This window comes from Myodes glareolus, chromosome 22 (genome assembly GCF_982192425.1).
Source record: "Myodes glareolus chromosome 22, mMyoGla1.1, whole genome shotgun sequence".
NCBI lineage: Eukaryota > Metazoa > Chordata > Mammalia > Rodentia > Cricetidae > Myodes > Myodes glareolus.
Window position 1 is genome coordinate 58,281,609 of NC_142047.1, and position 15,168 is coordinate 58,296,776.

The 15,168-nt window shown below is 45.6% G+C and overlaps 1 protein-coding gene across 4 annotated transcripts in view; it reads left to right on the plus strand.

Annotated features, from left to right (window-relative positions):
* Nrp1 (neuropilin 1) overlaps positions 1-15,168 on the plus strand; it is a 143,338-nt gene that overhangs the window by 49,807 nt on the left and 78,363 nt on the right. For all 4 annotated transcript variants that reach the window (XM_087900679.1, XM_087900676.1, XM_087900678.1 and 1 more), the window contains exons 3-4: positions 8,635-8,816; positions 13,463-13,690. In XM_087900679.1, the coding sequence (XP_087756805.1) occupies positions 8,635-8,816; positions 13,463-13,690 (410 nt within the window). The remainder of the gene's footprint in view (positions 1-8,634; positions 8,817-13,462; positions 13,691-15,168) is intronic.

The following is a 15,168-nucleotide window of genomic DNA, read 5'->3' on the forward strand; positions in this document are numbered from 1 at the left end:
TGACATAAAAACCTCCCACGAGATCCCACTCTTCAAAGGTTCTATACCTCCAGATATTGCTGAGGTAGAAGCTAAAGCTTTAACCAATGGATCTTTGGGGGTACACTCCAGATACAGACTGTAACAGCGGTCATTCCTTGTAGACAAAACTCATATCCATCAAGATGGTAGAGATGGGGCCTGAGCCTCAGAGAAAGACGCTGACTGAAGTCCTTGCTGCTGCAGCTTAGCTCCACTGGACTTTGTTAAAACAAACCCAGTTAGCTTTAATCTATATCTTTGGATTGGAAAGCTGAGCAAAAGACAGTATTGTATGTGTTTAAAAAGTCTTGGAGATATAAGGGGCTAGAGCGGCGGCTCGTTTGGCGGAGCACCTGCCTGGCATGCACAAAGCCCGGCCCTACGTAAACTGGAGGTGGTGATGTCCTCCTGTGACCCCAGCACTCCTGAAGCAGAGGTCAGGCGATCAGAAATGCAGTCTTACGTGCTACAAAGTATTTTAGGCCGGCCTGAGCTCCAGGAGACCTTGTCTCAAAACGTAAACTTTATGAGACCCTGTCTCAAAAAATAGGCACAGTGCTCAGCAGGTAAAGGCCTTTGTTGCAAAAATCTCATGACCTGAACTTGATGCCCATATCCCACATAACAAAAGGAGAGAACCAACTTTTCTTACACACACACACACACACACACACACACACACCCCACAGTGGGCACAAACAACACACTAAATAAACAAATACGTAAGGTTGTAAATAAGAGGAAGTCAGTGTTCATGTGTGCCTCTCAACCCTTCCCTTTCACATAACTTAGCCAGTTTTCCAAATCTCTTGCGAGGAGTTTGGGAAAGTCGGTCTCTGTCTCTGTCTCTCTGTTATTCTCTCTGTGTCACTATCTGTGATTCTGTCTGTCTCTCCCTCCTCCCCCTCTCCTGGAGAACAGTGGAAAGCTGGCCAGAAGTAAAACTGTCCCATGAAGTGGGAGGGGAATGAGTTACAAACACTAACGTCTTCCAGGTGGCCGGTTTCCTTGGGAGGTAAATGTATTGTAATTAAAATCATGTGAACTTTCTAGAACAAACTCTCTGAGTCTGACGCCAGGAGATGCTGCTCCTTCTGTAGCGCACTTGCTCCAAGGGAGGTGTGCCTGACTGCCCCTCCAACATGCAGGCATTGTGGCATCTAAATTAATCCTAAAAGCATTTTCTCGTGTAAAGGTCTCTTTTATTTATTTTCAATCCAGGTTGCAAATAAATCTTAATTATGATGTGAAATTCCACACAGACAGAAACTTAAAAGTTCAAGTATTTCCTATTAAACATATAAACTCGGTCGTTGTTCTATACCACGTGTCTGAAATCCTTTGGGGTCTTTGAAACAGGACCTTGCTGTGTCGTCCTGGATAGTCTCTAACTCTACATAGAGCAAAGCGGCATCGAGCTCCTCAGTGGCGCTTACAGGGATCCATTGCCCTAGCAAGTTTTGTGCACCTGTCCCAAGCTTTGATGGGATCCAGAGCTCCGTGCATGCTACACAGTCTGCCTACTAAACTGCATCCTCAGCTCCCCCGATTCTTGTTTTTCGGTCTAACTATCATCATATTTCCGCCTTAGAAACATGCCACAACAATCTTAGAGTTGCTGTGTTTGCCCCGCTGGAAACCCTGGCTCGGTCAGCTTGCCTGCTTCTGTAGTCTCTGGAATAAGGGGCCCCAGAGGCTCCAGAACCCATAGCACGTACATTTCATTGACGTCACTTCCGTGGCCCCACCCTTCCTTCTTTTGCCCTTGCCCTGGACTCAGTTCTCCTCTCTGTCAGACAAAGTGTGGTGAACCTGACAGGCACTTTGGAATTTCCAGAAGGGTCTCAAAGCAAGCATGAGAGGAATCTGAAGTGGGAGAGGATTCCTGGAGGTGGTTCTGAGGATGGGTCCGGACATGTGGGAGGATTCTGTGCTAACTTTTCCTGAAGAGATGTTAAGAAACATCCATTCATCCAAGATAAGGCTTCTATCAAAGACTAAAGTAAGGATTCCACCCAAGTCTAGTTTAGTGAACTAATCAGTTTGTTGAGCCTGCTTGGAGAGCACTGGTGAGGGGTGACTCACAGAAGTGTCCCCCAAATCGCTGCCTCACCACAAAGCCCCACCCCACTGGGTACAGCAGCCCTATCCATACCTTGCTTGTTGTCCTGTGTCACTCTGAGAAACGATCCAGCCATGTCATCTTGCACTCAATTTGGGTACCAACTGTAGCTTCCCCGCCAGGGTTGACCCACAGTTGACTCTCAAACTGGCGATGCAGGTTGCTTTTAGCCACTCAGCTGATCATTTCTGCATGTTCAACAAGAACTAGACTCTGTTTCTTATAGGCATGCCTGGCCACCTTTTCCTCTTGGCCATCTGTGACCATTGAAACCCTACTAGTCCCTCAATACCTTTCTTAATTTAGGACGTTTTCTCGTTAACATTTTCTTCAATGGATATTTGTGTGTGTGTGTGTGTGTGTGTGTGTGTGTGTGTGTGTGGTGTGTGTGTGCGTGTGCACATGTACATGTGTGCATGTGTTCCGGAGACTAGAGGGCAACATCAGGTGTTGTTCTCAGTTGCTTGTTTCTTTTAAAAGTGCTTTAGATTTATTATTATTTTTATTTCATATAGATGAGTGTTTTGCTTGTGTCTACACAGCAACTACAGCCCTCAACTCAAGGGGGACAAGAAATGGTTTATTATGAGCCAAATTTGAGTAGCCATGGCCCCAAAGTGTGGACTTAGGTTACCCCAAATGCAAATTCCAATATGGACACAGTTTCATAGTAACAGAAAAATAAGGTCATAAATCAAGGGACTCTCAAACTACATTGGAAACAGTAAGGGGCAGTTATAGCACAGCAGGGAAATCCCTGATATACCTCCCAGATGTTATCTGACGGCTTTAGCCTTTCGGTGGTGGGAAATTAGGGTCTCCTTAAGATTGTTAATACATTTCAAAAGTTTTTGTTGTTGTCATTGTTGTATCTATAGTCAAGGTACTGGATTAATCACAGAGACAGGTAGGAACAAGCAAATGACTGTTTAGTGGGCTAAAGAAAGACCAATACAAATTGGAATTAGACTCTGGACCTGCAAACTTCCAAACTTCCCATAGTCATTGAAGCTTTAATAAATTTGTCAGCCTCTGTAGACATAGCTTCTTTCAGGAATCCCCACTCATAACTGCATGTGGACCATGAGTGTTTGATGCCATCAGAGGCCAGAAGAAAGCATCAGATTTCCTGGATCTGGAGTTACGGATGGTTGGAAGGTACCATGTGTGTGCTAGGAACCAAACCCAGATTCTTTGCAAGATCAACAAGTGTTCTTAACTGCGGAGCCATCTCTCCAGCTCAGATACTTTAGTTTTTGAGGTATAGTCTCTCACTGAACCTCAGTCTCATCTCTTCATCTAAGCTGGCGAACTAATGAGTTCCAGAGACACTATTGTTGATCCACCAAGCACTGGGCTTACACACACACACACACACACACACACACACACACACCACAAGCTTTGACCATGGGATCTGGGAATCTTAACTCAGGTATGATGTAATAGATATATCAGATACTAATATATCTATTAGTATAGATGGTAATATTGAATACTAAAATTTTAATACATGAAGTTAAGTTCATAAGATTCACCCAATTGTTAAAGAGCAAGCCATTTTATTATAATATCATGGAGTGGTGACATTAATTTTCTCAACATGACACAATCCAGAATCAGTTGGGAAGGAAATTCCAATGCAGGATTGTCTAGATCTGGCTGACCTGTGGTTATATCTATAGGGAATTATCTTGATTACGTTCGTTGAAGAGGAAAGACCCACTCAGTGTGGGTGGCAACACTCCCTAGTCACAGCGGCAAGGCTTGAGAACACTGGTCACATTACATCCCCAGTCAGGTGCAGAGAGCAATGAATGAGTGAATTCATGCTTATAAATGCTCAGATCACCTTTCTCATTCTTAGCCAGTTCAGGATGCCCTGCCTAGGGTCTCCACATTCTCTGCTGTGATGCAGGCTCTCCACAGGCCACAAAGCTGAAGAAGGACCCCTCCAACTGAAACCTCCAAAGCTACAAACCAGCATAACCTTTTCACTTTAGAAGTTGAATGTCTGAGTGCCTGAGAATGTAATCTTTTTTTATATATGTATAAGTGTTTTGCCTGTTTACTCCATGCATACCTGTTGGATTTCCTAGACCTGGGGTTACAGTTGGTTGTGGCACCATGTGGGTGCTAAGAATCGAACTCATGTCTTCCTCAAGCTCTGCCATGGATGAGCCATCTCCCAGCCCAGAGATCAATGTGTACCCAGAGCTAGACATGTTTCTTTCACAGTTGGGGAGGGGTGATGTTGGGGACCAGATTTCTCCACTGTGATTGCACTTGTGCCATGGTAGGGATGAGGGGGGAGATCTATCGGATGATCAGAAAGACATCCACCCTGAGGTTGCTCCTTCCTACTGGCTCCAGGATGTGTGGAAGCCAGGTGGAGGGAGATGTGTTCTGGGCACAGCAACACTCTGTCTCAGGAAACATCCTGTAGAGGGCTGGCTTTTCTTCCATTAGTGTCTCCAGCACAACATTATAGACCATCTGTGCTTTCCTGAGAAAACGAAAAGAAGCCTCAAGTGAGGCTTGTTCCTCATCGATTCACCACCACACACCTCTGGCGTTTGGAGCCGTTCTGTGGTGAGCTACTGTGCTTCTCATTCCCTGGGCACTGTTTGTCCTACCTGACCGTTTTCCTAAAGCCATAATCCAGGCCTTTCAAAAGGAGAGGAAAATAATCCCTTGGCCTTTTTTTCTCCCTTTCTTTCTTTCTTTCCTTCCTTCCTTCTTTCTTTCTTTCTTTCTTTTCTTCCTTCCTTCCTTCTTTCCTTCTTTCATGACAGAGTTTGTCTGTACAATCCTAGCTATCCTGGAACCGGCCCTGTAGACCAGGATAACCTCAAACTCTGAGATGGCCGGCCTCTGCTCCTGAAGGCTACAGAAATTCCTAAGAAGGAATGCTATTGTTTTATCACTCTCCTGGATGACTGTCAAGATTAGAGCTCTTTCCTCGGGTAGGGTGAGGTTGGGGATTAAGGCAGGCAAAGGTCTGTGGCTCCTGAAGGGCTTGATTCTAAGTTCAGGAACAGCCAAGGAAAAGATCTGTCAGCTATTGTCGCTAAACTCAGCCACTGAGGGACGATCAAGGCCCTCCCAGCGAGTCCGCATCTGCTCAGCCACCTCCATCACACAACGCAGACTCTGACTCTCGCAGAAGGAGAATGCCACCCAAAAGGGTTGGTTGCCTTCTGAACCATTTTAAAATCCACGCTAAGTTTACATTCCCTAGGAAGTTTACATTTTCTTTGCAATGATCAAAGAGCCACATCGACCTTGTGAACACGGAGGACAGACGGGGCCATTTCCTGAATCCCCACCTGGAAGGGTGACCCCTTCCCTAGTTACCTGGAGCATGCATCCCACCCACCGCCAACAGGAGGAGTCAGCTTGTGCGAGCAGAGTTTCCCCTGTGGTTTCCGGAGTTAATTAGATTCCTCAGGTGTAAGGTTTTCAGGTCTCCAAGCTGCTGGAGCCAAACGGGTGCCCCCTCTCCCACTCACGCTGCAGGGCCCTGTGCCTCAGCTGAGGATCCTGACATTCTAAGCCAGGGTGTACGCCTCCCTGGCAGGCAGCAGCAGCACAGCAATGCACAGCCTTTTGGGGTGGGGGTGGGGGTGGGAAGGGGTGGTGGTGGGAGGGAACGTCAAAATTTGCAAACTTGGGATCCTGGGCACAGGGCCAATGAGGGCTGAGTGAGTCGCCTTGGTGTTCCAAGGAAGGAAGCTGGCCCACCAGCTGCATTCTGGGCATGGTGTCTGACGGAGAATGGTGGGGAGAGGGACTCGTGTCAGCTCCAGAGGGAGATGCCAGCTGCTTCCTCTTTACCCCTTCAGTGACACTTCTCTTATGGCTTGGGCAGGATCCACTCTCCTGAATGTGTTCAGAGAAAGCCTATTCGCTGTGTTCCTTGGGGCCTGATTGGATACTACTTTGCAGGGAGTGCTGAAATGTTAGCAGCCTTCCAGCACCCAAATGTGACTACAGTATCCCTGAATAACTCAATTTCATTGGCACTGTCTATGGCTTATCTCTTGCTGGGAAGGGATTTTAATTCACACCCCTCTCACTTTTAAAAATAGCTTAACGCGGTTGCCAAGGGGGAGGGCCTGGTATTTACTATCAGAGAATATATGAATTAAAATACTAGCTCCCTCCTCCCGCTCCCTTGAGATTCCCTGGCAGCAGTCAGCCCAGCACTCTGATACCTGGGAGAAAGCCTGTCCCACAGAAGGGGCCTTCCTCCTTCACAGGGCCTGACCCACCTCTCTTATTTGTGCCTGGAAGGCAGCGCGCACCAGGAATTAGTCACTTAGTATTCATGCCGTGTCAAGATTGGAGTGAAAGCTTATATTGCAAAGCTGGGGGTGTGGTGGCCAGACCAAACACACAGCAAGCAGTTCACATCACAGTTAGATTAGAAGAAAGCACGGGGCAGAGCCTGCAGGTCTTTCTTGTCAGTGGAGCAGTCCATGAAAGACATCACTCCATAAAGCCGGGAAGGGGAGGCTGTGGTGGGTCCGGCCTCCTTCTTCCGGAGCTGCTGGTACCTCTGAATGTTGGTGTGAGGGTTTTAAATATATTTTTCTTCTCCTTCCCCTCCCTTGTCTGCTTCCCTCCCCTTTATCTTTTAAATATAGAGGATCTCTGCCAGGGATGAGATTGAAAGGGACAATTTCTCAATGCATTTCCACATTTCACAAAGGGTCAGTGATATGGGAGGTGTTAGCTGGCCCCGTGATTACTACTGGAAATAACAGAGCCCACAAGGGAAATGGTGTTTGGACAATAATTCACATATGTTAATGCTTAGCTCCGTCAATGCCAGCTTTATTTTCTTCTTGATATACACAAAGCTGGCAGACAATTTTAACTGATGAGGTAATGTCATCTTTAATTTAAAGAGCCTTGAGCTGACCACTCTAAGCAGTGACATCATCCTGGCGACTGTCTCCTGGGTTTTCCGTAGACATAAGTCACGGGCCCTGGCAGTTTGGTTAACGACTGATGGTCATCATGCAGACTTCCCCCACTTGATTTCTTTTAAATTGCCAAATTCAGTTTACGTGACTGCCATATTTTAGCCAGGCCTGAAATGAATATATCGCAGCAAGTTAAGGTTTCAAATAAATGGATTGCAATGGTATTGTGTGAATTCTAGGAGAAAAAAATGAAGATAAGTCAGGTTTGCCGGTCTCCCAGGTGGCTTGGTAAATAAAAGGAATGGAAGGGCTGGGGAGATGGTTTATTAGGTACAACAGTCTCTGCACAAGCATGAAGTCCTGAGCTTTAATCCCCAGGAACCACATACGAAGCTGGGCGTGGCAGTATGTATCTGTAACCACGCGCCCTGGGAGGTGAAGATGAGGGTCTCTGGAGCTCGTTCACTACCCAGTCAGCCCAGCCTAAGCAGCAAACCTCTGACCTACACACACACACACACACACACACACACACACATACACACTCCCCTACACGAACATACAGAAACACGTGAGCACACACACACATGCACACACGTGCACATGCACGTACATGCTCAAGTTTTAAAAAAGGAAAAAGGGAAGACAGAAGCAAAACACTATTCAATACAACACCAGACCAATGGAAACCGTGTTCTGCTCCAGGACACCTAGTATGTGCTGCTGATGGTTTTCTGCCTTTTAAAGATCCTTACACTCCAAGCACACATTCACCCACTGTGACCCCCTCACTATCGGTCCCCTCAGTATGATTATGAAGCCTGAGTTTTCCTTGATGATTTCACACTTGTGTTGATTCTCTTCCCTTTAAAGATTCTGTCTGCCGGGTATAAACAAGGTTACTTTCCAGTCTTACAACCCCCTCCCCTCTTCTTCCAGACTTGAAATCATGCTTTGTGGCACAAGTGTAGGCTGGGGAGGTATTCCGTCTCAGCCACTGAATGCGGCTAAAGAGAGAGTCCTTTCTCAGAAGACTGGAGTTGGGCAGAATGGCGTTAAATAGTGAAGAATCTGTTTATTATTCCGTGGCCATATGTTTAGAAGGTCGCTCACAGAAATCAAAGTATTGTTCACGGGGCACTCCAGCCAAGGAGACATTCCGAATTCATAAGAGAACCTCGCAGTTTGAAAAGAATGCCCCGCATTATGCGCGGGACACCCCTACCACAGACAAAGCCACACTGCTTAATAATAGAGAATTGTGCTTCAGAGAGTTTGCTTTTTCTTGCTAATTGGTTGCTTTAACTGACATTGTCTGCAAGTATAATGGACACCATTATTCTTAATGGTTCTGTGCTGTTGATGATGTGCACAGGCAAGGCGGTCCATTTTAATTATTGCATCTCCCTCTGTATTTCTTCCCTCCACGCGGAGCAGTGCTAAATGCAGATGGTGCATTTTTCCCCTTGACAGACCATACCAGATGTGAAGTTTCCCAAATTCTAAAGTCGAAGGGACCTTGTTCGCCACCTCACAACGTCTCCCTTTCTTGTTTGCAAGGTATGACTACGTGGAGGTGATCGATGGAGACAACGAAAATGGTCGCCCTTGGGGCAAGTTCTGTGGGAAGATCGCACCTTCTCCCGTGGTGTCCTCAGGGCCCTTCCTCTTCATCAGATTTGTCTCTGACTATGAGACGCATGGGGCAGGCTTTTCCATCCGTTATGAAATCTTCAAGCGGGGTAAGTGACTTCCATAAGAACAAGAGTGACTAAATTAGTCTTTAGTGGTGTTTGATTTCCCAAAAGATCACGTGGAAAAAAAAAAAAGATGAGGTCATGACTTCACCCTTTCATAAAGCATTTAATTTTTCTCTTATAGAAATGTTGGGAAATATTTTCAATAAAGAAAATATATCCATGGTATGGCAGAAGTATGTTTAAAATGGAAAAACAATACTCAGAAATTAAAAAAAAATGGTGTTACCCTAATGTGTGACACCATTGTTGGCTATTTAAATTCAACACATCACATTGGATTCTCATATTGATTCTTATCTTTTCCAGAAATAAATTAAAGTGCTACTGGAGTTTAATATATTCTCTCTCCTTCTCCATCTCTCTCTGACCCCCTCCAAGATCTCTAACTCAAGCTGGTCTCGAACTTGCTACGTGGCTGAGATGACCTTGAACTCTATCTTGCCCCCTCCTTCTAGGTAGGAGGGTTACAAGTGTGTGGCCACACACAGTTCATACCATGGTGGGGGTGGACCTCTCGGCTTCATGCAGGCCAAGCAAGCTCTCTACCCACTCAGGAAGCATTCCTAGTTGACCTGACTCTTTCTAGGCCCATGTCCAGGTTGTCCTCTGTGCACACACTGTACGCAGTACACAGAATGCCTGTGTGTATAAGCATACTGTAGACTCACACATTACATTTACCAATGTTTCTCTTAGTAGCTTCAAATTTCCGTGTGTAAAATTTGCTTCATTTCCCAACACGGTTGCTTCTATTTGAGAAATGCAAAAAAAAAAAAAACCCAAAACCCACTTTTCCATTTCTGCACATATATTCTGCATAAAAATATTCACAAAATTTATTCATAAATACACACTTTTCCTCAGAAGTCATCTAATGATACAGAACTCGTGGATGACTGATCTTTTGAAAACTCAGCATTTATTTCAGGGCTCAGCAACTTCAGAAGTTTCCAAAAAAACATGTGGATTATACTGATCATACTTTAATGCAACCAGGAAATTAATTTTTTAGATGCTGGCTTTGAAGTTTTCAGTCAATGGGTTATGATTATGAGAATTTGCCACTCAAATCCCCAGGAGCTGAGAACAGGACTGTCCTGCCTGGTAGCCTTAGAACCTCTTCGCTTCTCCCCGGACCACCCAGAATCTCTCCCCAGTGCCCCTATTTCCCCTTACATCTGTTCTCCCTGATGTTGGAACTTTGGGCCACTATCCCAGCGTTCACCTAAAGAAACTTCCCTGGGACACTCACACCTCCAGCCTGCCATACTTCCTTCGTTTTGTCTGTTGGCCTGGGTCCCTGGCTCTACTGCTGAAGGAGGTTGGGGAGTATTTCTATGGACCGCAGTGTCAAGGACTGAATGGTGAAGCTTGGGAGAGACTGTGTAATTAAGGGTCTATATATTTAACCTGGGTCAGGGAGGGGTATTACTCAATTGCTTGAGTGCCTGCCTACCACAAACTCCTGGATTCCACCCACAACACCAAACAAACTAAGTGTACTCTCCTGTGATTCTACACATGATCAGTGAAGGCGGGAGTAGCAGAATTTCACGATCATCCTCAGCTACAAGGCACACGGGGGACCCTATCTAACTGTAACCCCGAGAAAACACCTTAGCTATGACAATTGCCCATCCCTTTGGTCATTAACATCCAAAGGTGCCTTTTTGTAGCCACACTAGTAGGTACTTGTCATCTTCCGAGTCATAGCCGGAGATCGGTACACCTCCAGATTTGTGTTTACAGCATAGTCCTCTGTATAACTCCTCCCTCCCGTGCTGGCCTCACTCCTGTTCAGCCCTGGGAGTGTCTTCCAGTTCCTGAGCCCTCTCTGGCCACTGTCCATCCCCTTTGGAGGAGGCATTTTTTGCAATTGGGGAAAACTTATATAATAATGAAAAAGGCAACGGTTAACGACAACAATGAAAGCCAACCCTTTGGGACTGGGAGTGTGGCTCCCCTGATGGAGCACATGCACATGGCCCTTGAAAGATAAGGCCAAGATAACAAGAAGCTTGATGTCATCCTCCACCACATGGAGTCTGTGTCAGTCAGCATAGACCTCTCCCATCACCCCCTTGGGAATTCTCTGCTGTGTCAAGCCCTACGCAGACTGGGATCACTTCCAATGGTACATCGTATGGCCAGACACCGTGGAAATGTTGGAAATGATGCGGTTCTGAAAGTAGAGTCAGTGCTGGTCATACTTACTTTGTCTCACTGAACCATAATCTCATCTGGGCATGCTGACCTTTCTCAGGAGAAGGTATTAATGCCTGCTTTAGAGCTCTCTGTGCACCTTGCCTTTGAAGATCTAAGGGAGATGTTTCTTCCCCAGAGAGGAGATTGAGACGTAAAGACACACGGCGTCAAGGAAGTGAAATTCTAAGATTACCAATATCATACATCACATATTATATAACATATGCGATACATGCATTTACTGTTTATTAACTATGTGATTATAAACTAGTATAACAATATGTAATATGTTTTAGGTAGTCATGGTATATATAGTGTATGGGTTTGTATATAGTCCATATGTAACTTAAGAATTAATCACTCAACTTGGCATTGTTACTGTCATCTCAGTTGCTCCCTGAGCCTTCAGAATGGAATGAAAACATTTACCTAGACCTAACCTGTCAAAATACAGCAGTGCCCTGAGCCTTTAGCTATAATCAAACCAGTTAACACATGGAGACAGAGCAGAGTAGTGCGAACCCCACATAAGGTTTGAAATGCATTCTTAACAGACCATATCACCTTGGAAGGCCAGGTGTATTGTATCCAAGTAACAAGCCTCGATCTCTTCCACTCCTCAGCTGTGCCAACTCAGAGGTTAGTCAGCCAACTTTCCTCTCAAGAGCTGCCAGAGCCTCCAATGAGAACGAGGCTTATTGACCTAAGTCACAAAAACTATCTGCTTCGCTGTCTAAGGAGTTACCTCAAGTCATCGGGCACTTCAGAGGGCTTCTCAGTTCAGAAAGGTGCCAGACTGGGCAGGTGGCTCAGTCAGGAAAGTACTTGCCCTACAAGTATAAGGACATGAGTTCGACCCCCAACACCCAAGTAAAACACTGGGTGTGATGGAATGTGCCTGGGGAGGCAGAGTCAGGTCATTGGTCAGTCGGACTAGCTAACCTGTGAGCCCCAGGTGAGCTCCAGGTCAAAGTCAGAGGCCAAAGCAGAGGTCATCCTCTGGCCTTTGCATGCATATTCACCTGCACACCCAAACATGTACACGTGCACACCCAGAGTCAAGAAACAGTCTTGACTTATCACCTTATTTCATCAACTCTTGGAGTTCTTACAGCAGCCTGTGAGCCACAGCCAGACAGGGAAAGAGAAGGTGACTTGGATGACCTCGGATTCAATACTGATATTCTAAAGGCCTCGTTTTCCAGGCTGAAGAGACGGCCCAGTTCTTAAGAGTACTTTTTGCTCTTACAGAGGATTCAAATTGGGTCTTCAGTATTCATATGGTAACTCACAATCATCTTTAACTCTAATTCCAGGCTAATTCAGCCTTTGAGGGCCCCAGGGATTCCTGTGGTGCACATATATGCAGTCAAACACTTATGCACATAAAAATAAAATCAATCGATCTTTAAAGGGGAAGGGGTGTCCCATTTTCTCTGCTTTCTTTAAGTATGGCTACTTGAAGGTCAGAGCAATGGTAACCACAAGGGAAAGTTGGCTTTTCGGCTGCATAGACTACCCTGCCCTATTTAATGCTAGATGCCATGGACTTGCTTGTTCACACAGCTGCAAGGTCAGCCTGCGGCGCATGCCCACCTCCTCTTGTTTTGCAATCACAAATCAGCACAGTTTGCAAAGTCCTGATAACCCTGCACAGCTATTAAAATCACACGTTGTAAATATGTGCCTCCTGCACACACGCCTGTGAACGAGCAGCTTCGGGATGGTGTACTGCTCCACAGCTGAGTCTTGGCGGAAGGTTACGGTGTCAGCGTTGATATCAGGTGACGCCCAGCATCGGGGCTGTAATCGCAGTTTACGGTGCCCTCACTAACTGCCGCACGTTGACACGCACCTGTGTCAACACCGCTCAGAGTAAGTCAAGTCACCCGGGGTCCGCGTACGAATTACCTTTCACATTCAGTTTGTCAAAGAGACAGAGGTCACATCTGGCAGAGTGACCGACTCGCTGCCAGGGGAATCCGAAACCCAAACTCTCCTGGCTGAATGCTCTCCCTCGCCTCTGTAAATGTTCTATTTCACCAATAAACGGCTGTCAGCCTTGAGATTTAAAGATCTGAGCTTGGAGGAGCTGTAATTATTTCTCTAGGGCTCTGTCGAGATTTCTGCAGCGTGCTTACTCATTGTTCCCACATGATTTTATATTTCTGTCCCCCCCCCCTTTTTTTGCCTGTAACAGCAGATGCTTTTCAATTGCACTACACAAATGCAAAACTACGGCGAGCACAGTAAACCTTAGCCTGATTTACCATGTAGGTCAACATTAGGGAATGGCTGAGCAGTGAACTGGCAACCGCAGCGGTGAGGATGGTGGCCTTTTCCTAGAAACCCTCTGCCTTCTCCCCGTCCCTCTTGTGCAGCTGAGACACTCCCATTGTGTTCTTTTTGTCTCTTGCTCACAGGTCCCGAATGTTCTCAGAACTATACAGCTCCCACTGGAGTGATAAAGTCCCCTGGGTTCCCTGAAAAGTACCCCAACAGCTTGGAGTGCACCTACATCATCTTTGCGCCGAAGATGGCTGAGATTATCCTGGAGTTTGAAAGTTTTGACCTGGAGCAAGACTCAAACCCTCCAGGAGGAATGTTCTGTCGCTATGACCGACTGGAGATCTGGGATGGCTTCCCTGAAGGTAACGTTTAAGAACAGCTGGGAAAAATCCTTCGAAAAGGAGGAATCTTTTATAAATGTCATAGTACGCACATCATTTCTTTACCATAGACAAAGATGACAAGGGAAAAGAAAACAAAACTGTGAAGGGCAGGAGTGGAAAAGATCTTCCCAACTACCCGTCCCAACTCCTTCACTATATACATAGGCAGTGGAGACCGTGAAAGATAACTCAAGGTCTTGAGTGATTTCCGTGATAGCCTGAGATCAACACAGTTTTCCTGATCGCTTCATTTCTGTTCATTAAAACGTTATTTACATCAAATCATTCATTTTAGAGACAAGAGACAGAGAGTGGAGCAGACTTAGGGAACAGCACTGTCAGGAAGAGGAGGTAGAGCTGGAATTCTAAATGGTCAAGCCAGACCACAGTAAGACGAAGCCATTTGAGCATGGGTTTGAGGAAGGTGGGGAAGCAGCCGTGTGGATATCTGTGAACTCTTAGGGAGAACTAGAAAGTGAATACAAAAATCTCCACGAAGATCTGAGCAAGGGGAGGAAGATAAAGAACTTGTTGCAGCTGCCCGCATTGCTGACATTGTACTTGGTCCAGGTCCTGCTAAGACTGCATGTATTTGAAAGGACAACCCAGAAGGGCCCAATGGCTGGCAGTTGAAGATGTACGGGCACCACTAACATGGTAGGGCAGTGTTCCTAAGCCAAATGCGTTGTAAGTGAAGAGCAGATAGACTATGAAGGCAACTGCTTATAGTGTTTGAAAAAGACATAGAAACTCCAGTCACTTTATCAGTAAACAGCAGAGAAAACTATTAGTGTTAGAGAAGCTTTGGACTGCGGTTTAGTAAATGAATGAGTTAACATTAGTTTGATCTGTTCTTTCTCTCTTACCTTATGAAGAAGGCTTTAATGATCCTACAGGAACTCTTTCATTAGATAATGAGATTTTCCCAAACATAGCGCTGTTTGATTTCCAAGCACTCAATCTGATAATTAGGAAAACGGTATTATAATAATGTGGTAGCAATAGTTGGGATGTGTAATAATGGGTTTATTTGTTCACAAGCCAAATTTGCAGCCTTCCTTTCTAGAACTTTCATTTAAAAATGGCATCGGAGGAGGAGGTCCCATCAACCAACTTATTTAGAAGACTTTTTTAGAAAGAGGCACATTGTTATTAGTGTCAAGGGTTTCTTAAGGTGGCAATTTTCTGGTCCTAGAAAATCGCCGCGTTCAAACTAAGAACAATGGAAGAGTTACCAGCCTTCTGCACCCGTGGTTTGAACTGTGGCAAAGTTGACTCCTTCCCAGAGAGCTCTGGCTTTGGAATATGAAGAATTTATTTGTTTTGTTCTTGAGACAGGGTTCTCATGTAGTGCCAGCTAGTGTCTAACTTGCTATGTAGCTAAGGATGGCTATGAAATCCTGGTTCTCTTGTCTCTATCTCCTTGGTACTGGGGTCCCAGGCATGCATTACTGCCT